The following is a 27,450-nucleotide window of genomic DNA, read 5'->3' as shown; positions in this document are numbered from 1 at the left end:
CTTTCTCAAAAACTATGGCACTTCAGAGGGAGCCGTTTCTCACAATGTTTTATACCATCAACCTCTCCCCATTACTCGTCACCAGGAAAGGTTTTATGCTAATAATTATTTTGAGTAATTACCAATAGTGTCCGGTGCCTTAAACTGGTTTGTCAGCAAGACCAACGAGGTATAAACTAAAGGGGCAAAATGACTTTTGATGCTTTTCAAATTCTATCTTTCCTATTAATTAATTGACCACCCTAAAACTGGCCACGTTTACTGGTCAAGCAATCTCAAAGACACTGGATATGTTTGGTAATTGTCAAAGACTAGTCTACTCCTGTAGTGTATTCCAACATATTCATAAAAAAATTAGGCTCAGATGGTCATCGACGTTGCGTTGCAAGAGAATAATGGAGAAATACCCTTGTTGCACAAATTTGTGTGATTTCTGATGCCTACAAAGGCTCCAGGTCTGAAGTCCTTTTAATATTTGAGTGAGTTACCATTTCCTCAAAAACTACGTTATTGCAGAGGGAGCTGTTTCTCACAATGTTTTCTCTACTATCAATAGCTCTCAATTGCTTGTTAACAAGTAAGTTTTTCAATGTTATTACAATTACTTTGAGTAATCACCAATAGTGTCCAGTGCCTAATATTGATGGACAAATGATAGTAATTTACAATACCTTATGTAAGTAGAGTATAAGCCCTTTAAGCGTTGCATAGAACATTTTCCAAGCTCTTTTGCCTCTGGGTGCTAAAATGAGACCAAAAAACCACAAAAACAACAAATTCAATCAATTAATAGGTGTATCCATCAGAAATAAGGATTTCAAATAAAACACCACCAACAATTTGTCTGTTTTGGAATCAGAACAAGAGCCCAATTTCATAGCGCTGCTTAACATTGAGCACATTTTCGTGCTTACTGTAGAAGACAAATTTGCTAAGGTGCAAGCGTATTTCACAGGTTAGCAGAATAATTAGGCGGTCATATTGCGCGTTCACCAAGGATTTACATTGTGACGTCATTTGTTTCCGTGCAGTAAGCATCAGAGGGTTAGCGCGCCTTTCCGTGTGCTTACGGTTAGCAGCGCTATGAAATGGAAACCACACAGGTAAGCACAAAATCGGCCGCTAAGCAGCTCTATGAAATTGGGCGCTGATGTTCCTATAAATTTGCAGACATTCATATACGAAGAGGAAACTGAAAGTGTCAAATTCATTTGCAAAATTTCCAAGAACGTCCGACATACACAATGCACAGGGGACTCACCATGAGCAAGTTGGTGAAGTCCAGCTGATACGCGCAAATTACGTGGCGATACAAACAAAACTTTTGCCAATTCACCATCAAAAAAATAAATGTACATGTACATGTATATCATTTTTCTTGCCTTCTTCTTTTTATTTATTTCCCCCAAATTGTCAAGATAAATACCATCATGATAAAACAAACCATTAAGAATGTTCCAGTTTGCACAGTGTGGCTTTCAAAACCAAGATAAACACCAAGTAGGAAACATTTTGATGACCTTGTTTCAACTCAGCATCCTTTTTGGCCCAACTTCCAAAATTATATAAAAAAATAATAATTACAACATTTATAGAGTGCTAAATACGGACGTTTCTTAGCGCTGTAACCAGACTGACAAAACAGATGGGGTTTTAAGTAGTGATTAAAAAATGTCCAATATACAAAACAGAAATTAAATAAATGAATGTGAACGTACTTTTCTTGCCTTCGGCATCTCGCGTTACCTTCCTCATGACGTACCCCTTGATGTACACAGGAGCATTCGGATCATTCTGTACCTGTTAATATTAATCAGAATCAAACTTTAAAACTTTGGTTTGTGTCTCTTGCATCTCCAACTCCTTGTGGTTAAACCAGCCCCCTCCCCTGCCATTGTCTCCTTCTTCGTTGTTCATTTATAATAATAATAATATTAATAATAATAATAACAACCAGTTTTTATATATATAGTGCTTTTCACACCCGAAGGGCTTCTCAAAGCGCTTCAAACATTATTACCCCTGGTCACTGGGCCATTATTCATTCCTTAAACCATCGCAGCTCCCTGGGGAGTATAAAGCCTGTCCAACATTAATACGCACTACTCGGCTAAATCAATCACAAGAACCATCTCTGCCCTCATCACAGGTACCCATTTTACCGCTGGGTGGAGAGAAGCAATTATAGTTAAGTGTCTTGCTCATGGACACAAGTGTCATGACCGGGATTTGAACCCACACTCTGCTGAACAGAAGCATCGGAGCTTGAGTTCGGTGCTCTTATCCGCTCAGCCACGACACCCTAGAGTGAGTCGTCTCCCTTAATAACAAACACATGACTGAGGTCCGCTGTCTAAATGCCAGTTGAAACACCCAAAGACCAGTCAATATTCACTCCCAAGTGGTCTGGCTGGATAGTTCGGTGCTGAGAAGCATTTAATATGACTATGGACCGGTGAAAAAGCTGACGGACCAGTGAAATGGAAAGCTTACTGGTCCTGCTGGCTAGTCACTGAAAAGAAAGGGCTAACCCTAGTCTTGGTACAAGACGTTCTTGCTGAGTTGGTAAAACTATTCCACCAATAGAGGGAGCTTTTGTAAGCCGCAATCCCGACAGTTGGAGTGTGGCGTGGGTTGATCTTGAAGTTTTTTAACAGCGCCCACTAACGTCCACGGCGAGGAAGGAGAAGTGGAGCGGGGGGTCGCGATAGTTGAGTGATAGTGAATAACAACGCCTTGCACCTAGACTAGGCTAAAGGCAGAGTCACTGCAGCGAACACGAAAACGATAATGATCACAACACAAAGAGAACTCATTCTATTGGTTGAATTGCTTCATGCACAATACGCCCAGGCTCATTCAACCAATAGAATGCGTTTATTGTTAATATTATCGTTTTCGTTTTCATTAAATGGAGACCGGCCCTTTACCCTGGTGTACATCTCCCCTCTTTCTGTGTGCTTTCTGCCCGTCTCTCTCTTCATTCGGTTCCATTTGACTGCTTCAGTCACTCCAACATACCTGTTTATGTTCGTGCGGTGCTGTCATTTAGCCTCTGAAAAAGACTCTGCAAGGCTCGAAAAAAAATGGCAAACCATTAACTATTTATTTGTAAAGCTAAACCTCTCGGAGCAAATATATTTCTTGACAACATAAGCTCAACAACCTCAGTAGATGGCTTTAAAAACCTGTACCCCACTTGATTGGAAAAGCACCTCGAAAGGGTCAAAGGACATCAGTAGTGTGAGCAACTTTGCTCTGATAGTGGAAGGGCTATATGAGGTTCAAACTGACACCCATTGAATAACACCATAATCTGCACTTGCGCGTGGACAGACCTTTTACAGGAGGAAGTCACTGTCTCTCCTTAGTCTTATTATAGGTTGAGTCACCCCTATGCACCTGTGGTAGGGGGCTGCATTGTACTCCACTAATTGGGTAACCCTTGCAGACTATTTTGGAAAAACAAGTTCCCTATATGAGTCATTGATGGGCTTTAACCATTGGAAATATTAAAGGCGTTGAGGTGCATTGTTACAATAGACTGTGCGCGTTCTCGCGAATATATATCGAAAAACAAGAACGACCTCCAGTTCCGCGGTTACTTATAACCAATTAAGAATGTTGCCCGACTGATGTTCATGTTCTCATTAAACCTGTGTATAATGGTCGCACAAATTTGGGCATGATTGGCATACATGTGGGGCTTGTAGAAAATAAACATCCTCGTCCCAAGTTTGAATTTTGTTTCACCATTAATTTTTACAAATTATTTGTATTAGTAACTACTTTGGAAAAACAAGGCAGTGGACACTATTGGTAATTGTCAAAGACTAGCCTTCACAGTTGGTGTTTCTCAACATATGCATAAAATAACAAACCTGTGAATCGGTCATCGAACTTGCGAGATAATAATGAAAATAAATAATAATGAAAGAAAAAAAAAACCTTGTCACACACAGTTGTGTGCGTTTATAAGATTGATTTCAAGACCTCTAAAATCAAGAAGTTCTAAATCTGAGATCTCAAAATCAAATTCATGGAAAATTACTTTTCTCGAAAACTATGACACTTCAGAGGGAGCCGTTTCTCACAATGTTTTATACCATCAACCTCTCCCCTTTACTCGTCACCAAGAAAGGTTTTATGCTAATAATTATTTTGAGTAATTACCAATAGTGTCCACTGCCTTTAACCAAAGAAATTTAAGGCACTGTTACAATCATGGAGGTCAATAGACTGTGCAAGTCTAACGAATAAATAGATAATAAAACAAACACTCTGTTAAAACCTGAACGAGAACAGAATCAAACTCCAATTCCTAACCTGAAAAGCTGACTTGGGCTCACTTTCATAGAGCTACTTAAAGCATAAAAGATTGCTAAGCACCATCACAATTATGCTTACCAGAATAAGATTACCAGCAAAAATACCATTATACATGTATGTGTACAACTGGGTATTTTGCTTAATTGTGCTTAGCAGAAAAAATGTTAAGCAGAGATAAGATTCTTACCCGAATCAGATTACCAGCTGAAATGCCAAAACGTACAAAATGTAACTGGTATCTTGATGAGTTGTGCTTAGCAGAAAAATGCTAAGCACTTTTCTCTGCTTAAGCAGCTCTATGGAATGGGGGTCCTGTGCATGAGTGTTCCTCTTTTAGTTTAGCATTTGATTGATGGGGCGCCCTGAATATGTACATCAACAAAACGCAATATTTGCGATATTCCTGAGGGATTTTCATGGCGTAACTTACACACCTGATGCGTGGCGTCAGACAAGATGACTTTAAAGGGGTTTGGTACCTTATGTAGGTCAAGTTTTTTACCATGACATGAATCCCTACTCACTGTGAATAAAAAGGTGTGTGTTTAACTGACCTGTAGAAGTTTCAGCTTTGAAATTTTGAGAGAAAAAAAAGTGAAAATCACAGAGCGATGTTTTCAGGAGAGTTGCGTATAATACCAGTACATGCTAAAATACACATAAAGTTCCAACTCCTGAGCCGAAATTTTTTTTTGTGATATTGTTTTACTCATTTCTCAAAAAACTACAAGGGAAGCTTTCTACTACCATTATCTTTTACCCATATGTGAGTTTAACGTAAATCTGTGGACATTGCGTTTTGTGTCGTACAAAAAGTACCCAATCCCTTTAAAGCGAGGCCAGCACAAGACGGTCGAAAATGACGTCTTGAACTTCTTCCTCCTGTGTTTACTCTGACACAGCGTGTTATCTTAAACCTAGGCGCAGGTGTTTTAACGTCCACGATGGAAAGGTGTGACATCTAGCAGAAAGAACTAATGGGACTAGCTTTATATTAATGCGCTTGGGGAAAAAAAATAACTGAAACTTGGCTAGAGATGGCACAGGCCAAGTGGAAAAATGTAAAAACAAAAAACCACTTGTGGTTATAATGAGTGTCTTATTTTCATTGCTGTAAGGTTTGAGAAAATAGAATAAGCTGTAGTAAACTGTTTATAACCAACCAAAACAACCTGATGTTTCGATCAGAGCAGACTCTTTCCCGAAGGCTAAATTATGTAGTATTTGGTACATGTGTGTGAATCGAAATGCAAAAGTTGATAGCAGAACCAGATATATACAACATGTATGTGTTTGAATGTTTAATAGTACATAGATATTAAAATTTAACGACCTGTATTGTCTGAACTTGGTAAATTTACGTTCTAGTACAAACATGGAGTATTCTTCATAACATTTCCAAGGCACTTGCATAGTCTTGGTTTCGGACTAGTGTTTAGGTTTGGGTTTTTGGTTGGTTTATAATTATTTATTTGTTCAGTTGTTTTAGTTTGTGTGTTCGTTTGTTGTGCGTGTGTTCTTTTACCCGTCCTTTTTTTTTTTTTTTTTTTGGGGGGGGGGGGGGGTAAATTTCCATTTGTTTTCTAGTGTCTTCCCGATTGGTTCACGGAAGTTACGTGTGGTAATTGTTATGTCCTTTCATGCATTTTGTGCGAAACCAAATGAAACATTGCATTCTTACGATGGGTAGTCCTAACTTACGACGTGTTCTTCCTCGTTGTCAAGGAACTTGCGGCGTATCCAACGCATCGTAACTTTGAGGAAATCGATTTCATACGCATCACAACTTATGACGTGTAACCGGTCGCAACTTGCGCTTGCGCACGTCGCAGGGCTTCGTTAGATCGGGGGCAGGTCACTTTAAGCTGCATTTAAGTCAACACAGACAGGCAGTTATAACCTTGTAAAAACAACACTGTCTAATATTAGTTTATGCATGGTTGGATGTCAAACAAAGGGCGGGGAAAAAACAGATGTGTTCTAGGCCCGATTTCATAAAGCCTGTAAGCAAAAAAACTCACTAATCTCAGAATAGCATTGCTTAGCAGAAACAAGCTACCAGCCAAAATTACATTAAGTTTGCAATGTTGTGGCTTGTGCTGGACTCAAATTTTGCTCAGCAAAGAAATATGTCAAGCAGTATTTTCTGCTTAACAGCTATCTGAAATCGGGCCCTGATGGAAAGGTCAATAAAAATTAATAACCTTGATATTTCATCAGGTATGTCTGGAACCAGAGATTTCTTCTCTCGTCATCAACCTTTGCGTAAAGCACACATCAACTACGTGGATATATCAAGCCATTGGGTGATTAGGCCAAATAAAAAACAAAAGATGTTTAACGTCCTCTGTTTTTGAAAAAAGGAAAGAGGACCTTTTTTTTTTCTTTTTTCAAAATGGCCGCCCGACACATTTTTTAAGGCAAACGACTGAAAATATGTTTTTGCAGAAATCTTTAAAATATATCCTTTCTTTTTCATTAAAAAAAAATGGCCATTTAAAAAATAAATATAAAAAAAATTTTAAAAATGAGGAGGCGGCCTATAGTAAGAAAGAGGGCGGGGACGTTAAACATGCTTTTGTTTTGATTGCCCTAACAAGCAGTTCATTTCACACACAGCAATAAAATGTCCCCATAGTTGAAGCAGTGCAGCTGCTTTTATCAAAACCCTACTCACACAATGACAATGAGGTACATTAGGCAGAAATCACACAAGACAATTTGTCACCTTAGTAATACTTTATAAAGCCTGACCACAAAGACTTGGGTTCGGCCAAATAAAAATAAACACATGTTTAGCGTCTCTGCCTGCGTTCTTTTTAGAGGCTGCCTCTTTTTTCTTTTCTTTTTCTTTTTTTCGAAAAAAAGAAAAAGAAACCATTTTACAGTCTCAGACAAAACAAAATTAGCCCAGCCTTTTTGTCTTTAAAAATGTGCCGGCGGCTATTAAAAAAAAAAAAGAAGGCCCTCCTTCCTTTTTAAAAAAGGAGGACATTAAACATGTTTTTTTATTTGTTTTATTTGGCCTTAGAAGCTCAATAGCAGAGATGGTTAATCCCTGTGAGATTGGCGGAGTCTTGGCTAGCCAGGGTTCGAGATGAAATGAGATACAAACTTAAAGGGCGGATTTCAAATTAAGTCATGATCTGCATAGAATGAACCATAATGCATCTGATATATAATATTGTTGTTTACAGAGAGCAAATTTAATATTTTGTGGTTATACTCATTGGGAATAATAACAACAACGGCATTTCTATAGCACCTAACACCTCAAATATAAAGTCTGTAAGCGCTCAGAGGAACAAATAAATAATTATGTTTATGATGAATTTAACAGATCTGTCTTGAGAAGAGTCTTGAAACTTGAGATCGTTGTGGCATGTTTGATGTGTAGAGGGGGGACTGTTCCATAAATGAGGTGCAGCAAACTGAAAACTATGCTGACCATACGCTTTGGTGGCAATGTTCGCAGAAGGACAATCGTAGACGCTACATTCCCGAAAAGGTACGCTTAAAAAAAAAAATAGACCGTACCATTGCCACGCATTAGACTTACCAACAACGTACGATTCTCCACAATGTACACCTTAACCAAATCAGGCATGTCTTGGGCACTATCGTCCATTTCCATCTATTAATCAACTCAGGTCACCTCCTCCAAAAGGTCAAAGGTCTAAGTATCTCACAGGAATCAAAATTGGCTAAGGTCAGAGGTTAGTCCCGTGGAGATTTTCACAACATTCCAAGTGACGACGGGAAGGTGCGGCAATGCAAAGCCTTCAGATTACAAAATGGGAATCACGAGTCACTTCTTTGCAAGAGACACTGATACCCGCTTTCTTGATCCCAAGAATCGAGTGATGTTTCCAGATGAAAGGTCTGCTACTCCGCTACGGGATCGTGCCGACGGCTTGCTCTTTCTTTCCCATCTGACTCTTCCAGACGAAGACAACCAACAACTTGCTATTATTTCCCCCCAGTAATCATCGACAACGATGACAAACCCTCTGTTACGTCGAGCTGCCCCTAATCCACCACTTCTCTTGTATCTTACACTCCCATACTTGTTAAGTTGTGTGATCGCAATGTAAACTGACATTTCCCTTTCAGGGATTCCTTGTAATGTTGTTTGGCGATCTTTATCCAACACTCACAGGAAGGGGAAATGTGGGGGGCTTATGGTAAGGGGTATGTGGGGGGGGGGGGGGGCTGAGGCGAAGTTATAACATGAACACAGATGGAGAGACTGGCAGGTTTAGTGTCCGTGTAAAGGCCTTGTGCCACACGGGGCAACTTTTGCAGGCAACTTGTAGGCATTAAACTACGGGGGACAATTTTGTAAAGCTGTTAAGCAGAGATAATGGGGTAGAAAGGGGTAGGGGAGGGCTTAGGTTGGAGGAGGGGTAGAAGGGGGTAGGGGAAGGGTTAGGTGGGGATGGAGGAGGGGGTAGAAGGGGATAGGGGAAGGGTTAGGTGGGGATGGAGGAGGGGTAGAAGGGGATAGGGGAAGGGTTAGGTGGGGATGGAGGAGGGGGTAGAAGGGGAAAGGGGAGGGGTTAGGTGGGGATGGAGGAGTGGGGTAGAAGGGAGTAGAAGAGGGGGTAGTAGGGGATAGGGGAGGGCTTGGGTTTGGTTGGGGGGAGGAGGCATTGATACGGGGGTTTAAAGGTTCCAAGACCAACCTCAAGGAATGGATTACCGCTCAGCGTCATCGTTCCATTCCCCGTCTTACTGCCTCTCTTCAGCAGCTTCTCTTCTGGATCACACGCCCATTCTAACGGCTTGGATTTGATGGATTGATAGAACGTCTTGAGAGAATCCTTGGAGAAATCCTCTCCTTCGTTCAGACCTTCCAAGTTGGTTACGAAGGAGCTGAATGTCATCCTCTTGCCAATGTTCTATATAGAGAGGGAATACATTTAAAACAGAACGTGAAACAACACAAACACGCAGGGGGGGGGGGGGGGGTAATAATACCAGTAACTTAAAACAAAAAATGTGTCTGTCGCTGCTGGAGTAATATATAACACTTGTAAACAGGCAAGATTTTTTGTCTTTGAAAAAAAAGTAGGATCATTAATAGAAGGGCTGACTTACATACACATGTTGGCTTAAAAGACACTCGTAGGCTATTGAATCACAATTTTTCTAATTTTTAACTATATACCACAGGTATCATTAAAGGGAAAGGTACGCGTTTGGTAATTACTCAAAACAAATATTAACTTAAAAACTGACTTGGTAACGAGCATTGGAGAGCTGTTGATAGTATAAAACATTGTGGGAAACGACTCCCTCTGAAGTAATGTAGTTTTTGAGAAAGGGGTATTTCTCACTAAAATAAAAAAGACTTCAAGCTAGAAGTCTTTTATTCCTATCTGAAAGCACACAAATTCGTCTAACGAGGGGTGTTTTTTCTTTCATCATTTTCTTGCAACTTCGATGACCGATAGAGCCCAAATTTTCACAGGCTTGTTATTTTAAGCATATAATGGGATACACCAAGTAAGAAGACTGGTCTTTTGCAATTACCAAACGTGTACCTTCCCTTTAATTGCATGATATCACAAGAAACTTCAAGTGTGAAACTTCAAGTGTATTGGGAAAAAATAGGTTCTCGTAAACAACAGTCAAGCTTATCTATTTGGATATGCCTACAGGTACATGTATGTAACACAAACTCAAAATACAATTTAGAGCAATTTCTATACCCTTTCTTCCATACAACACAGTAATCATACACAAGAAACCTACATCTTGAAGCACGATCAAATTTACAGTTGATTGCTTACTTGTTGACCGATATTTCAGGGTTTCCCACCACTGCGACTTCTTCAGAAAACCGACATGAATCAAACATGTCCCCCCTTAAAAACTCTTTCATGATTTCAATCAACTCTGAGATCAGGGTTGATTAGATTAGAATGGCCTCAACCTACAAAATATTTGCATTCCTTTACAAGATTGACACTATACACCCAGACGTCTTGCGACAAAGTCCGAGAGAGGAGAAAGCCACGTTCCTTCAGGACGCAATCTGCTTTCAGAAAAACCAGGGATAGTGAGTTATGAGAGCTGCTACGACCTGGGAACGTAACCCACGGTGGCCAATCGACTAAGTGTCACCTTTCATTCCAACTCAATTTGTATAAATATTGAAATCGACTCTGGGTGACGTTTGATAAATCGTTCTGCTCGGACAGAATGTATAATCCCGAGATTTAACCGGTTAGTGTGTCTGTCTGGTCTTATTTACCGTCTTGTCAAATGTAATTCTCGAAATCTACAGGGCCCAATTTCAAAGAGCTGCTAAAATAAGCACAACAATTTGCTTAGCATGAAATTTCTTCCTTGATAAAAACAGGATTACCAACCAAATTTTCAGTTGTTGCATATATTGCTTGTTACTGATATTTTTTTGATAGCAGTTGTTCGTTTTTCCTGAAAATCATGTGGAAATCATGTTTTTATCAAGGCAAAAATTTCATGCTAAGCAAACTTTCGTGCTTTTAGCAGCTCTATGAAATTGGGCCCTAATAAAAAAAAAAATATAGATGTTTGTCGTCTCAAAACACTGCAGAACTGGTGTTTATTTTCGTATGAAATCACTGCTGAACGCATGAGACACGAGCAAGCGCAGTTAAGTTTTAGTTTTCAACACTGTCTCTTAGGTTCGCTACATGAACACATGTCTTAAATAGTTTAGAGCAAAGTGCTAGCAGCGTCAAACAAAACCATGTTATTGTTTTCTTCTAGTAAAAGGAGGCATCACTGCCCGTATTGACAGTCACTGTAACTCGGCCCTGGTCATGCTAGTCTTGTGTCAACACGCTCGCTCAGGACATGGATCATGTCTGTGTACAGTTTAGTATTACATAAAAAATGTAGGTAACTAGATTGACTGGATGACCCGAAGGCTAACCATTGAACCTTAACCATGTTAACCTAGATTTATCGCTCCTTGTGACACATTTGCAACATTCAATCATATTAAGTTAAGGTGTAGTCCTTACATGGTGTAAGGTAAAACCAAAATTAGTATTCTTATCCCCAAATATAATAATAACCAATTATTCTTATATAGCGCATTTCACAAAAACCGTATCAATGCGCTTTACATTAGTGCCCTGGTCATAGGGCCAATAACATCCCTTTTTAAATAATTTTTCTAAGCTCCCTTGGGAGTGTACAACCTGGGCAACAGTTTATATCGCTCCAAAGGCTTTTTCATTCACAATATCAACCTCTACCCTCGCAGGTACTCATATATTGTTGCGATACTCGCTGCTAAAAACACAAGATTCGAAGTGCCTCTAGATACTGGTAGTCTAGTAAGTAAAACAATGCTCTAGATTTGCAAGGGTCGTGGGTTCGAATGCCACACAAGTAAAATGCCTGTGATTTCTTTACAGGACTTGGGAAAATACAAAGTATACATACAGTACAGTGCTTACACATATCAGTGTAAGGTAAAACCAAAATTAATTGCTTTATCTCCGATGCACATTTAACATTTATTATAGCAGACCTTCGTTTTAGAAAGGGCAAGGGGCACCAAAGCACTTTCTCTTTGGTAAAGGGCACCCTATGAGGGAAATTGTAAATTTCTACTGGAGCATTTCAAGGGCACCAGGGCAATGACCATTGGGCATTGAGGCAATCGCCTTTGTTGCCTCCATGAAGTATCAGGCCTGATTATAGTATTATTAAAAAAAGTTGGGAAGGGCAATTACTTTGGGTTTGGAGTTTTTTCTCCTCCAAAATGCGGTCACATTATATTATTTTTTTGGCAGTGTATGTAGAGGGACCTTAAAGGGGGGTTAGGGTTAATTAAGAAGTATACTAGATGTAGATACCTGTCCATGTAGATCAGTGTTGAGCAGCATTAGAGCACATGTCAACGTGTGAACGGCGTCCACCGACCTGTACTCGATCTCGTTACAATTCTGGTGCCTCGTCGAAAAGTGGATAAGAACTCGCTCGCGTTCCTGCGACTCGCCGGAGATCGCGATCTTGGAAAGAAATTTACGAAGAGCAATGTCCAGAGGAAGATTTGTGAAGTCAAAGTACGTCACGTACTCCTCGGCTACTAGTCTGCTGAAGTCGTTTCTGAGAAGGAAAAAAAAAGAAAAAAGTTGTGAAGCCAAGGACTCTCAGAAAAGCAAACTTAATCACTGTACAAGTCAAGAACCCAATGGAGAGAAGACAAGGAAGGAAGTTTCAGTTTTAGATGTCGGAGAAAAACCCCAGAGAATTATTCCAGGGAAATGCCATGCAGTCAGGTCCCAATTTCATGGCTCTGCTTACCGCTGAATTCTACGCTTACGATCATGATTCCCCGCTTGAACGTGCTAGTGCCGAATTTCTGCGCTAGCCTTATAAGCATAGAATGCCTAGTAACGCAATCTTTAAAACTTTTGCTCAAGGAAGTCAGGAAAGTGGCCATCAGCTATACAAATCCCACAGAACTTTGCTTGATTTTGATCGAATTTATCGCCAAAAAAAGGAGAAAAAACACTATGAAGCCCAATTAGCCTTACAAAAATGCATCAAGTTAACATCAAGTTGTTTACTGCACATACAATCTTTGTAGGTGACTTGTCAATGTACTTTCTGCTAAGTTTCTAATTACGTTAAATCAAGCATTCAATTTTTTCAGGTAATTTTGTATTAATTTCTAGTTCGTCATACTGATTTCTCAACATTTTGTTTTATATTTAAGTGAGACGCCTGTTCGTTTGATCTGCAGGTAATTGTTTTCAGCATTTTATTTTTTTGACGTTGAAGGTCAGTGGGACGACCGTCTGTCTTTCCGTTCATCTTCTAAACCAATTCAGCATCCATTACAATTCAACTTCTCTAACCAGACAAAAATGAGACGGCCTTAAAATTCCTTTACGCGGCAGCAACTATTCAAATTCGGGATCCTGGCATTACATGTTACTATCAATCCATAGGAGATTGTTTAAAGGTACTGGACACTATTGGATACTCAAATTAATTGTTAGCAAAAAAACTCACTTGGTAACGAGCAATGGAGAGCTGTTGATAGTTTAAATAAATATGAGAATCGGCTCCATCTGAAGTAACATAGGTTTTGAGAAAGAGGTAATTTCTCACTCAAATACATGTAATAAAAGACTTCAGGCCTCGGGAAGCCTTTTACCAGTATATGCATCTGAAAGCACACAAATTTGTGTTTTTTCTTTCATTAAGTTCTTGCAACTTCGATGACCAAGTGAGCCTAAATTTTCTAAGGTTTGTCATTTTATGCATTTATGTTGGGATGCACCAATTGAGAATTACCAGACGCGTCCAGCGCCTTTAAGCACTCAGGAGCGTGCGCCTCAACTCTGAACTATAAAACCATGACCGGCCCACTAACCACTCAAGCAAGATCATACAATTGACGAGAGAGCAAACTCTATCTGTCTGCAGTCCAATTCGCCCTATCAAGACACGTCCCACTGAAACATTGCCGGAGAAATATCAATTCATTTAAGCACTTCTTTTTTTTCTTTCGTAAAAGAAGGGGGGAAAAAAAACAGCTGAGATGCCACGATCGGGCACTTTAAACCCCGGCAATGGATGGATCGTAGGAAGTAACCGGTTTGAGGGGGAAAATGGATGCTTCCGAGGGTGAGACAAGGCACTGGGAGGAAGTGGCGGATGCGTGATTTAGCCTTGGGTCTAAGACTAAGAGACGAAGTACCTTGGCTTTGTAACAAATGCTACAGATCTAACCTCTCTCCTCGAGGACACGGGAAGATGCGTAAAACATCTTAGTTTTTTGTTGTTGATAGATTGTTTCAATGTACATCTTGAAGCTGCTGTGTGGTTAAAGGGGGAGGTTAACGTTTGGTAATCACATTTTTAGTTAAAGCCATTGGACACTTTCGGTACAGAAAAAAAAAAAAAAAAGTTCACAGATTTACAAATAACTTACAGGGTTTACAGAAGGTAATGGTGAAAGACTTCTCTTGAAATATTGATCCATGAAATGCTTTACTTTTTGAGAAAACATTAAAACAATATCAATTCTCGATATCTAGAATTACGGATTTATTTTAAACACATGTCATGACACAGCGAAACGTTTCTCTAAAAGTACCCAAATCCTTCAAAGGCAAAGTATTCAATTGTACCTGTGGTTTTTTTTTAACCGCTGGATTGTTTTTAATCGTCAATGTAGATGTATAGATGTATGTGTACATTAAAGGCAGTGGACACTATTGGTAATTGTCAAAGACTGGCCTTCACAGTTGGTTTATCTCAACATTATGCATAAAATAACAAACCTGTGAAAATTTGAGCTCAATCGGTCATCGAAGTTGCGAGATAATAATGAAAGAAAAATAACCCTTGTCACACGAAGTTGTGTGCGTTTAGATGGTTGATTTCGAGACCTCAAGTTCTAAATTTGAGGTCTCAAAATCAAACTCGTGGAAAATTACTTCTTTCTCGAAAACTATGGCACTTCAGAGGGAGCCGTTTCTCACAATGTTTTATACCAACAACCTTTCCCCATTACTCGTCACCAAGAAAGGTTTTATGCCAATAATTATTTTGAGTAATTACCAATAGTGTCCACTGCCTTTAATTCTCACAATTGTTTATTTTTTTCAACGAGAGTATGGAATAAACGTATTATTGAATTGAATTGAATTGAATATTGGATACAATTCAACGTAAATAAACGTGTTATTGAATTGAATTGAATTGAATTGAATACTGGATACAATTCAATGTGTATTTTGTCATGTCAGAGATTTATCTTGCACGGAAGGATGGTCAGGCATTCTTGAGATAACATGGAGGACATGTACATGACTTACAAGATTGAAGATGATGTATTTATTATAATACATGTACGTCCACCTGTCTTATTAAGCGTCTTTCTCAAGACGCCTTACAAGGTGACATTAAGAAGTATAGTATAAAACTGTGTCTTCTCGTGTAGGTGCTGCCGACCCATATAAAGTGAACTTAATTCTCAAATAATAAAACCCTGTACAGATGGTTTGCAATAGGCGTCATTGGCTGCCATCTTTGATGACTTGTGCACTTAAGTGGAAGAGCTATCAGCGGCTGAGAGTCGTGCGTAGGGTGTAGATGCGTGCACTGTTCCCATTGTTTTAAATCAAAGACGGCAATGATTGACACGTATTGTAATCCATCTATTGTGGTTCTTGCTTTGTTAGTTTTGTTGGTTGGGTAGTTTTTGCGCTTATTTACCTATTTCATTTTGATCTTTATCTGTTGTTAAGGCCAAATAAAAAAAACAGTTGCTTAGTAAAATCAGATTACCGGCCAAGACTCCACTCAATTGTTATGCTAGGTAAACAACAGCTAAATACTAGTCATAAGCAATGTATATGGCATGACATTTTGGCCAGTAACACGTGTAAAATAGCTCGCTCCTGGTGTCCCCTGGTGGCAAGTTTGAATTAAAGTGCTTGAGGGCCACCTTTGAACGAAATGTGAAATAACCACGCCCTTTTTTTTGGTGGGGGGGGGGCCTTATAATGCAATGTTTTATTATTTCACTTTCACATATATTTCATATGTACACAATTAATACACACAATGATGAGTTCCACATGATAATTGGCACCTGTACAATCGCCCAGCACTCAGGGTATGAACATGAAACTAGATACGGCTTTATTTATTTCCCTGATGGGATTAACATCGGTGACTATCGATGGCAATAGGGGCTGGGGACAATCAACAAAATTGCAACTTAAAGGCACTGGACACTAATATAAGTTATCACACAAGCGCGAGTGGAATACGGAAAAATATAGCGCTTCTGCGTCCCCGGCCTCGTTGGATTTTGGACGCAGACGCGCTATATTTTCCGTATTTCCACGCAAACTTGGCGCGTGACATAGAACACACAAGACGCATGGTAGTGACATAAGCCGTGCAATATAGGTTTTTATCACCACTCCATTCTTCCAATCTAATTGGATGATTAGCGCGCACTTGAAGATAATGGTAATTGTCAAAGATCAGTCCTTTCACTTGGCGTATCTCAACATATACATGCATAAAATAACAAACCTGTGAAAATTTTAGATCAATTGGTCGTTGGAGTTGCAAGATAATAATGAAAGAAAAAACACCCTTGTCTGGAAATCAAATTTGTGGAAAATTACTTCTTTCTGAAAAACTACGTTACTTCGGAGGGAGCTGTTTCTCACAATGTTTTACACCATCAACCTCTCCCCCATTACTCGTTACCAAATAAGGTTTTATGCTAATAATTATTTTGAGTAATTACCAATAGTGTCCACTGCGTTAAATCTTGTTTTGTCGTCTACACTGTCTATGGTGTATGGTATTGTACTGAGCACATACTGTAGACTGTATGTTAATTAATAGGCCAAATAAAAATAAAAACACGTTCAGCATATTCCACCTGCTTCCTTTTAACAGGTCAACCTTTAAATAAGAAAAAAAAACAAAAAAAAACTTATCTCAGAAAAAGAAAAAAAAATAGCCAAGCCTCTTTCTTCCTTGTTTTTTACGCTAAACATGTTTTTATTTTTATTTGGCCGTAGGTGTGAACTCATCAAATGCATCAGGACTCTACCTTACAGCACTGATCAATAAAATGTGCACATGCAATGCGTACATGGCAGCCGCAGGAGTGTGCATTCTGTAAACATACATTACCTAAACTTGCACACATTTGTACGCATGATGCACGCGCTTTTCTTCAAGGTTGTTGATGCTGTTGCTGTTGGTTTATTGATTCAAAAACTTGAACCCTCACCCCAACATACAGTCGGTGTGCTGAGTTACTATGGTAACAGCCATGAGAAATGACAAAAATGTATATCCCTAAATGTTCTGCTCTTGACATTTGACTGCGTCAATGCGTACGTATAGAATGACTAGGAACAGACAAAATTGAAGCTCTTAACATTTATTGTGAACCCTGTTGTAATAAAGATTTCCTTTATACATACCACAGGCACGGCAGGGTTGCATTTCTATGGTAACTAACTACATGTACACGTATGCATGTTGCTAGAGTATTAAAACAGTTTTACGGATAAAAATCCCAAATTATAGTCTGCCATTGTACCCTGATGCATGCATAGACACGTATGATGTACAACACACAGAGTAGGATGTTGGGTTACCAGGGTAACATCGATGAGTAATAAAACACATTCAATGATGAAAAGTTTGTGCCTACACAAAATAATCTGCGTGTAGCCAAAATATTTAAGAGGATACCAAAATGGAGCAAGAAGTCGGACCTGATACTTCACAGAGGCAACAAAGGACTCAGAGCTGTATGATTCGTTTTTTTCAAAGGGCAAGGGCACCAAGGCAATTTCTCCTTGGTAAAGGGCATCCTATGAGGAAGTTGTACTGTAGCATTTCTACTGTAGCATTTCTACTGTATAGCATTTCAAGGGCACCAAGGCAATGACCAGGGGGCGTGGAGGCAATCGCCTTTGTTGCCTCCGTGAAGTACGTATCGGGCCCAGAAGGTGTCTGTCTCCATTCCCCATGGTCAATGCCTTGGTACCCTTGGGAGTAGAAATTCATAACTTCCTCAAAGGGTGCCCTTTTAGCTCCATGAAATATACATAAGGCACAGAAGGTGATTGACTCCATGTTCCCTGGTCATTGTCTCCATGCCTTGGTGCCCTTTAAATGCTCTGACAGTAGAAATTTCTTCAAATATACATGTAGGGTGCCCTTTATCGAGAAAAAAATGCCCTTGCCCTTTCCAAAAATGGAAGCACACAGGCCTGAGAAGCAGGCTGTCCCTGACTGTCCTACAGCGTTTCCATACTGGATATCAAATTAACCAGGGCCCAATTTCATAGAGCTGCTAAGCACGAAAATTTGCTTAGCATGAAATTTCTTCCTTGCTAAAAACAGGATGACCAACCAAATTTCCATTTTGTTGCATTTTCTAGTTACAGGTATTCAGCTGTTTTTTGCTTATCTTGAAAATCACGTAAAAATTTAGTTGGAAAATCCTGTTTTTATCAAGGCAAACATTTCATTCTTAGCAAATTTGTGTGCTTAGAAGCTCTATGAAATTGGACCCTGATAACAAGTACAAAATGAACAACCAAGGAAGGAATGGTTGTCCCTAAACACCAGGTAACCAGACTCTGTTATTTGGCTATCATATTACGTAAAGACACAGCGAAGTCTAGCAAGATGCCACTGGGCGGAGGGGACTAAAAGGCTCCTTAGAAGATATCATGAGAGCTGTGTCCTCATTTATGTTTTATACAAAGTCAGCATCATCAGTCATCCTCATAATAACTGTCAAAGACCAGGGGCCAATTTCATAGAGCTGCTTAAGCAAAAAATGTGCTTAAGCACGAAAATAGCTTGCTTATTTTTCACACGTTACTGGCCAAAATGTTGTGGCATATTACATTGCTTGTGACTGGTATTTAGTTATTGTTTACTTAGCATAAAAATTGAGTGAAGTCTTGGCCGGTAGACTGATTTAACTTTAAGAGTGATTACTACATGCGTATGTATACCTTCAATTTAAAGTCACCTGGAAATAGAATTTTGCTTCTTTCAAACAGAAGAGTATATGCTTACGAACAATAAAATTTTTTTTTTTAGTAATTGTTTGTCACGTTTTATATGTTTAAAAAATATATAAAGTTGTTTGGGGGGCTGACTCCGCCTACCCCTTTTGGGACGTCATTCAAGGCAGACTTTGCCTGCAATGCGTATAGTAAACACCAAGCAAAGTACAAGTACGTCCAAGTCGTGAGTTGGTACATTCCAAAAAGTGTTTTTCTGCATTCAGCAGCAATACACCTGGTCAGCATTGCCGGAAAAAAACAATTTCTTTTTTTTTTTAAACGTACAAACTCATGACTTGGTGCGTACATGTACTTTGCAATTGTGTTTACTCTACGCATTACAGGCAAAGTCTGCCTCGATTGACGTCACGAACAGCGCCCTCTCGGGTCGGAGTCTACTCTTAAATTTGTAAATAACATAAGAACTGATTTTTTAAAACCTTAGTTAACTGTTTATTCACATTCAACTCATCAAAACACATATATTAGTGACAAAAAGCTTTATTTTGAAAAAATGCCACTTCCAGGTGACTTTAATGATCAATTTGGGGTTTGAATGAGTTTACATTTCCTCTCAGGTAGACACAAAAAAGTCTACAAGTAGATTTTACAGAAGTTATGAAACTGATACTGATAATGAAGTACATCAGTACTTCCTACAAAAAACAAAGATTGCATCACTGAAAGTAATCAAAAAGCATTCAATAACAGCACATTTTGTGTGTGCACATAGTATTCTGATGATATTTGTCTACTGTTATGGGCCCCAAACAGGCTGGTCCTGAAGAGAGCACAATTATAAGTTCAATCTTTGTTGTTATTATCTCAGGTTCATGTATATGTCAAGGGACACATTGCCTTGGAACGGGCGAGTTGGTCCATGCAAAGCGTTTGAATCCGTTTGTTATAAAAAGCATAATGGTTGGAAAGATGTTTTAAAAATATAATATAATGATCCCCATAAATATGCCTTGAAATTGCATGGTATTTCAAATACATTGTGAACTAACACGGCACGCCATTTTGTGGAGTCACAAATGGGCCGACCGTATTAGTTTGCAAATCAAGCTGAACAGTTGAAACTCTACATCAATTTTTTTGCGAAGTGGAGACTGAACCAACAGCTTATAAAATTCACTACTGTCTTATTTTGCGACTCTGCTGCTCCCAAAGCTTTGGAAACAGTATCCTGAGCACTAGACATGCTAGAGATGTACATGAAGATCAAAGAGCATGACTTTATTCAATTTCTAGGAAAAATACGTTGTTTTTTTTACTTTTAATAGTTTGAACTCAGATAAAAGTCTGAAATACTCATCCTTGATACAATAGCTTCCCACCACAACTAATCAACTATTCTTTTTATACAGCAGCTTTTTCCAGATCCTGCCAGCCACTGACTAAATTCAAATCAAGCATAACAGTTGAAACTCGACATCTAATTTTCTGCGAAGTGCGACACTGAACCAACAGCTTATAAAATTCCTGCTGTCTTCTGTTGAGGCTCGACTGCTCCCGGCGGTCAGGACAGAACTCAAAGACTTTCAAGACACTTTTTTTACCTTCACTATACACTGACGGCTATATTAGATTAAAATAACCCAACTGCACAGAATCTAGTGGCTGTGGATTTTTCCTTCACGTTCCCTTCCTTGAGATTAAAGGTACAGTGATGTGATAGGCTGTTCAAACTTGAAGGATGAAAGCTTGAATATTTCTTCCATATTCACATTACTTCCGATTCCAAGTGAAATGATTCAAAAAAATGCTTCACATGTACCGGTATTTTTTATCAAAAGTTTTGTTTGTAACCAAGTAGGGCTAAGTTTTTATTGCCATTCATTTTAAGAATTGCCGTTTATTTTAAGAGTTATATCAAATGTTTGTGACCTTCCCTTTCAAGAGAATAGTTGCTGTGATGTGTTATACCTCCATTGTTATTATGTTTTGTTTTTTTCTAGATGCTTTCTGCCTCTCTTCTCATGTATTTCACCCTCACTGTTTTAGTTAGACTAACATACTCGCTCATGTGTGTTGTGTTTTTAGTGTGGCCTTCAAAAAAGACTCAAAACATCTGGGGGAATTTCACAGAGCTGCTAAGCACAAAAAAATTGCTTAGCATGGAATTTTTCCCTGGATAAAAACAGGATTACCAACCAACTTTCCATGTGATTTTCACGATAAGCAAACAACAGCTGAAAACCAGTAACGGGCAATGTGCATCAAAAGAAAACTTGGTTGGTAATCCTGTTTTTGTCAAAGGCAGAAATCTCATGCTAAGCAGATTGTTGTGCTCAGCAGCTCTATGAAATTGGGCCCTGGACACTAACTGTATTTTGCATTGAAACAATACTTTTGGTTGGGAAGCAGTTTAACAAGATCTATTAAATCGTTTGCAGTACCCGCTGCTAAACATGATCGAACTGCCTCTAGCTACCGGGCAATCTTGGTGGTCTAGTTGGCACATGTATGACACTGTTCCAGAATTGCAAAGGTCGTGGGTTCGAATCCAACCCGAGTAATATGCCTAAGTGATTTTTTTCACGGAACTCGGGTAAGTCCTAAGTTAGTGCTAACACACATCGGTGCACATGGGTAAAACCAATATGATTAAGCAGTTTACAATTCAGCTCGCACAGAGCCTTACATGTGATTCAAATGGGTTTTTAGTCCCTACCTGATTGCGTGGGTTTTTCCCCATTTAGGGTTTTCCTCCCAAATCTAAAACTTGACATTTCTTTTCGTTTTCTATCCATCCTGTTATTGGAGCTCATTGTACTGTTGGGTGTCTAATAAATAAATAAATAAATAAAATACCCAAATAAATAGTTATCGACTAGACACCTAGACTTACCTTTTACTCAGGTGCCTGGACACATCCGATCTCTTGAATCCGTCCAACATGAAGAGTCTTTTTGCAAGTCGTTGAGCCGATGGCACGTCCAAGTTTTTATTTCCAGCCTGGAGTGCGTTTCCTAAACTATCCATATCCAGACATTCAGATTCTTCAGAGTTCACGCTATGGTCACTAGACGTTCTCGCACCCATTCCACCATTCCAGTGCTCTGTGGCGTCGTTCCCGGCATGATTAACCGGCGCGCTCGCTTCCTGTTCCTCTGTCGTGTTTTCGACCAACCTGTTTGCGTCCGAGTCCAAATTAGTCTGAGTTGACTGGGAATGTGCAACGTTCGAGCACTGTTTTGCAACCGACGACGTGCTTGCGTATCCAGAATCGTAGGCCACACTGTCTGATTCTTTATCTCCTATTAATACATCTGTGTGTGTTGGACGCTCCGCTTCAACTGTATCCCTTCCAGAGGGCTGTCTCGAGGACGATATCAGTTTTTGAGTTCTGAGCGGTGACTCCGATAGCGGTCCTTCGGAAGGACACGAACTTGCCTGCGAGGACAACTCGCTCTGCGACGATTCACTCTCCGCTAACGTTACCGTAGGCATTTTATTTCTATTGATGTCATTGTGCCTGTAATCCGAGAAGGTTGTATCAGTCCTATGATTCGGGCCGAAGCAGCTGTGGAGCTGTCCGTCCATCATATCAACTATCCCGGCTTCTGAAGTCCGAGACGTCAACGAGGAATCTTCTCGGTGTATCTGTGCCACTGTCGTCATAACCTGAACAGATGGAATGTCTGAAACACTGGAATCGGAGCTAAATGAATAAGCATTCGCCGCGTACACCTGTCTGGAGCTGGGTACATCCCGAACCCGTAATTGATCCTTGCTAATCCCGTTAATGGGGGCACCGGCTCCTATCCTGTGATCGGGTGGATGTGTTTGCTTAGCCTTTATTGGCGATTGCTTGTTGGAATTTGGAGTCTCTACAATAATTACGCCTCCACTCTTGCACTGCTTCACCTGTAAATCTACACTTGAAAATCTTTGAGTTGTTACACTGCCCTCAAGAGTTGACTCATCGCCATTATTTTGTCCTACACCTGGCACGAGGTCGCCTCTAGAGAACGACTCCAAATTCACGGCAGTTCCTCCATTCTCTGGACTACTTTCAGGGGCTGTTCTTTCGTTGGGCGTTGTCGGCGGTGATGACTCCCTTGGATCAGTTCTGGTCGGTGATTGCTCCTCACTCTTTTGCTGTTTGTGCTTTGGGCTGCCTCGCCCGATGGTCTTGACCCTGACTTTGGTGTTTGATCCCGGAGGGTTCTCCAGTGGCTCAAGGAATGTCAGAACTCTGGCTTTTGTTTCTGAGTCTGCGGAGAAAAAAAAGAGTTAGATTTTAGTTCCATTTAGTCCACAATAAGTTTTATTTTTAAATCGATGCCATGCAAAATGTGTAATCGCTTTTTTCACTTTTTTCTCATGACCCATGATGGCCGATCTATTTCAAACTCATACAGGTTTGTCAGTGTATGTAATGGTGGATTACACTGCCAGCAACTGTTTTGTTAGCAAAAAAAACAAATCTGTAACGCTCCTTTGACAATGAAACTGAGATGCAGGGTTTTTGTTTACCAGCATGTATCATAAAACCAGGCCAGTATGCTTAGTTTTTGAAGCGGCAAGGGCATCAAGGCATTTTCTACTTGGTAAAGGGCACCCTACGAGGAAATTGCAAATTTCTACTGAGAGCATTTCAAGGGCACCAAGACAATGACCAGGGGGCATGGAGGCAATCGCCTTTGCTGCCTCTGTGAAGAATCAGGCCTGATAAAATGGCCTACTGGCTGGGATTAATTCAAACTAGACATGAAACTCGGACGAGGAAACTGCCGTCCTCAATGAAAACTGGATCAAACCGCAAAGCTTGAAATAACAAGTGAGCTAGGAAGTGAGTGTTTCTATAGCCGGTTGTTATTGTAAAAACGAGGGACAGATCTTAAAGAGTCAAGTGAAACATATCATGACAATAGACAGATGCTAGTTGTGAACATGTGTTACAATAACGGTTGGTAGGCATGGGCGACTGGTGAAATTCACTACCAACTAGTCGCACCTCAAATTAGTTGCGACTTAACTTGTGACCAATTTTTAATTCCCAATATACACTGTGACATAATGTTTACCGCAGGCGCGACAGTATATTTCACACTGAAGGTACGCTAACAATTGCTTCATAAATTTTGTGACCTCTATACCGATCCCTAGGGATCAGATATAGTTGCTCCCACGAAACTAAAATGAACCTTAGATACTATGTTTCATGTACCAGCACTCCTGAAATTTCAATAACCTTTATGGTAATGAAATGCACAATTTAGCATAAATCCTCTTAACTAGCATTAAAACCTTTCAATTAGCTCAAGGCAACGTGTATTTTTGATAATTGTCAAAAGACCAGGCCCAAAATTCATGGCTCTTCTTACAGAGTAAGCAAAGAATCGGCGCTTATACGGATGCAAGGAAATCTTCTGATAAAACATTACTAGCAAAAAGGATACATTCTCATTCACTTCTGTCACACAAAACACCTTTAACACAGTTCAGCATTGGACTACGGGTCCGAACCACATATACTAACAGTTACATGTAGGTACATGTAGGCCTTGGCGTCTAGTGAAATTAACTGCTGTTGCCAGGCTGACCAACAGCTATAAAGAAAGTCTACATTCTTACGTTAAAAAATTATTAGCAAAAGGATACAACCTTGTCCACTTCACACGACACATGAAGAGGTAGGAACCACGAACCACCTTCCAACAAGTTCAGCACTGGGCTAATAATAACTACATGTGTAAACTGCACCAGTACCACAGCATGGCAATGAATCTACACAACATATGTACAGGAAAGGAAATGCACCGAGGGCACCAGTCAGTCGGTGCAACTTGAACCTTTAGTACAAAGTGTATTGAGTTGCCTGTAGTTTATTGGCAAGTTAAAGGCAGTGGACACAATTGGTAATTACTCAAAATGATTGTTGGAATAAAAACTGACTTAGTAACAAGCATTGGAGAGCTGTTCATAGTATTTAAAACATTGTGAGAAACGACTCCCTCTGCAGTAACGTATTTGTTTTAGAAAGAGGTAGTTTCTCACTCAAGCATGTCGAACAATACAATACTTCAGCGGATGAAGCCTTTTATTAATGCATCTGAAAGCACACAATTTGTGCAACACTGGTATTGTTTCTTTTATTATTCTCTTGCAAATACAATGACCAATTGAGTCCAATTGTTCACAGATGTGTCATTTTATGCATGTCGGGATACATCAAGTGAGCCTGGCCTTTGACAATTACCAAAGGTGTCCAGTGCCTTTAAACATGTATTTGACCTGTAAGTAATCTCAATATTGATTTTGAAAACGTTGAATGGTATCAACTAGATAATGACAACAAGGTCTGGAAGAGAACACGTTACACCCCCTCAACACCACCCCCCCTCCGAGTCAACTAAGAAGGGTAACATCAAGGTGAAGGGCATGCTCATTCACCACTTGATCTTTGGCCCGCAGTTGACGTGGAAATATTTGACAATTAAAGGGTTTTGATAACCTTTTGTAGAACAAGTTTTTGGCCGTGACATGAATCCCTACTCAGCTTTGAATGAAATTGTACATATTGGAATATAATTTACCTGTTGAAGTTTCAGCTCCATTAGCTTTTGAAGAAAAAGTGAAAATCACAGAGCAATGTTATCGGGAGAGTCGCGTATACATTGTACATGATAAATTAATTTCCGTCTCCTGAGACAATTTTGTTTGTGACATTGTTTTACACCAGAAGATGATCAGAGCATACTGATCGAAACGACGAGTTGAAACCAACGGTTCTTTTCAGAACCAATCCAACTCATTAGAGACAGTCATTACATGGTATTACCGCAAACCTTTACATATCATATTTCTACCGTGCAAAGTTTCAAATCCTACTTAAAGGAACACGCTGCCTTGGATCGGACGAGTTGGTCTATAAAAAGCGTTTGTAACTGTTTGTTATAAAATGCATATGGTTAGAAAAATGTTGTAAAAGTAGAATACAATGATCCACACAAGTTTGCCTCGAAACTGCGTGGTTTTCCTGTAACTTTGCGAACTAACACGGGCCGGCCATTTATGGGAGTCAAAAATTTGACTCCCATAAATGGCCGACCGTGTAAGTCGACGAGGTAATAGGAAAACCACGCAATTTTAAGGTTTATTTGTGTAGATCATTGTATTCTACTTTTCTACTTTTACAACATCTTTCTAACCATATGCATTCTATAACAAATGGTTACAAACGCATTTCAAAGACCAACTCGACCGATCCAAGGCAACGTGTTCCTTTAATTGTTAAACTCATTTCTCAAAAAGTACAGTGCCTCATACAGGAAGCTTTCCACCTTCATTATCCTCAAACAGTGTAAGTTTATCGTCAAATTGTGGACATTGTGTTTTGTGTCGTACAAAAAGTACCCAAATCCTTTAAAGCGCTAAAAGAGAGAAAGACTGAAGAAGAAAAAAACATGTGAATCGTTGGATTTAAAGAGTAAATCTTTCGATGCATGCTGTGTTAGTTTGGATTCTATTACTAATGCATCACAGCATGGTCTTTTCTGGGCCAATATTGCTGACGTCAACTACATTTCATTACCTCATGGTCAATGCCATGGGCCAATATGACTGACTTAATTGACTTCACTGAGTTAAGAGTCATCAGCCCAATATACATGGTGTTAAGTGTTGTCCTTATGAAATTACGGTAGGAACAAAATTACAAATCTCTAACCTCACGTTAAACAATATTTAACAAGTCATTTGATCTGATACACTTTCATGGCAAAATTTAAAACGCGAGTTGTGGCGTCATCAAATTAAAAAAAGCAAATGGGCTGTTCCAGCTGATTACATTATAGATATTCCACCCTCCCCAGTATATTTTCCCAATCTTAACTCTAATCCTAACCCCAGCATGCAAAAATCATCAAGGGGTTTTCAGAACATACATTACCTAACCCTAACCCTAGCGTGTAAATCATCAGGTTTTTTTTCTTTTTTCGGAACATACCATAACCCTAACCCCTTTTTTGATTCATTTCTTTTATTTTTCCCACACACAAAGAAAAGTGATGCGTTAATATTATAATAGTTAGAAAAAACATAAGGACATTATGATTTTTTCATGGGGATGTGGGTCCCTCCAAGAAGCATCAACCCTAACCCTAGCGTGTATATCATCTAAGGTTTTTCAGAACATACATGTAGGGTTGTCAGAACATCCGGGTTATCGGAACTTGTTTGAACTTGATCTATGGGTTTTTGGAAAAGTAGGGATATTGGACGAGGGGGGGGGGGGCGGAAAATGTGTACATGTGTACATGTACGGCCCTGTCTTGTGGATAGTTCTCCCAAACTCGACCCCTGTGTAGGGTTCAAAAACAATTGTGAAACATTCCCAAAACCAAAGGTATCTTTTGCCTTTTAAAGAAACGCTGTGCTATTACCGGCAGGTACGTGCAGAACACTTCTGGTACTTTCCTTTACATACATGTATGACTACATCCGAGATGGAATTTCTGTCGTCTGTAAAATTGAAAAGATTCACAAACATAACATATTGGCGTCTACGTCTCTGCCCCTT

The 27,450-nt window shown here is 39.6% G+C and overlaps 1 protein-coding gene across 2 annotated transcripts in view; it reads right to left on the bottom strand.

The window, feature by feature from the left end:
* LOC139952890 (uncharacterized) overlaps positions 1 to 27,450 on the bottom strand; it is a 79,425-nt gene that overhangs the window by 20,949 nt on the left and 31,026 nt on the right. For both annotated transcript variants that reach the window (XM_071952175.1, XM_071952176.1), the window contains exons 4-8: positions 21,772 to 23,140; positions 12,189 to 12,441; positions 9,015 to 9,230; positions 1,719 to 1,800; positions 672 to 742 (exon numbers count right to left, since the gene is read on the bottom strand). In XM_071952175.1, the coding sequence (XP_071808276.1) occupies positions 672 to 742; positions 1,719 to 1,800; positions 9,015 to 9,230; positions 12,189 to 12,441; positions 21,772 to 23,140 (1,991 nt within the window). The remainder of the gene's footprint in view (positions 1 to 671; positions 743 to 1,718; positions 1,801 to 9,014; positions 9,231 to 12,188; positions 12,442 to 21,771; positions 23,141 to 27,450) is intronic.

The sequence above is a fragment of the Asterias amurensis genome, chromosome 21 (genome assembly GCF_032118995.1).
Source record: "Asterias amurensis chromosome 21, ASM3211899v1".
NCBI lineage: Eukaryota > Metazoa > Echinodermata > Asteroidea > Forcipulatida > Asteriidae > Asterias > Asterias amurensis.
The sequence above is the reverse complement of the archived record's forward strand: the minus strand, read 5'-3'. Positions and strand labels throughout refer to the sequence as shown.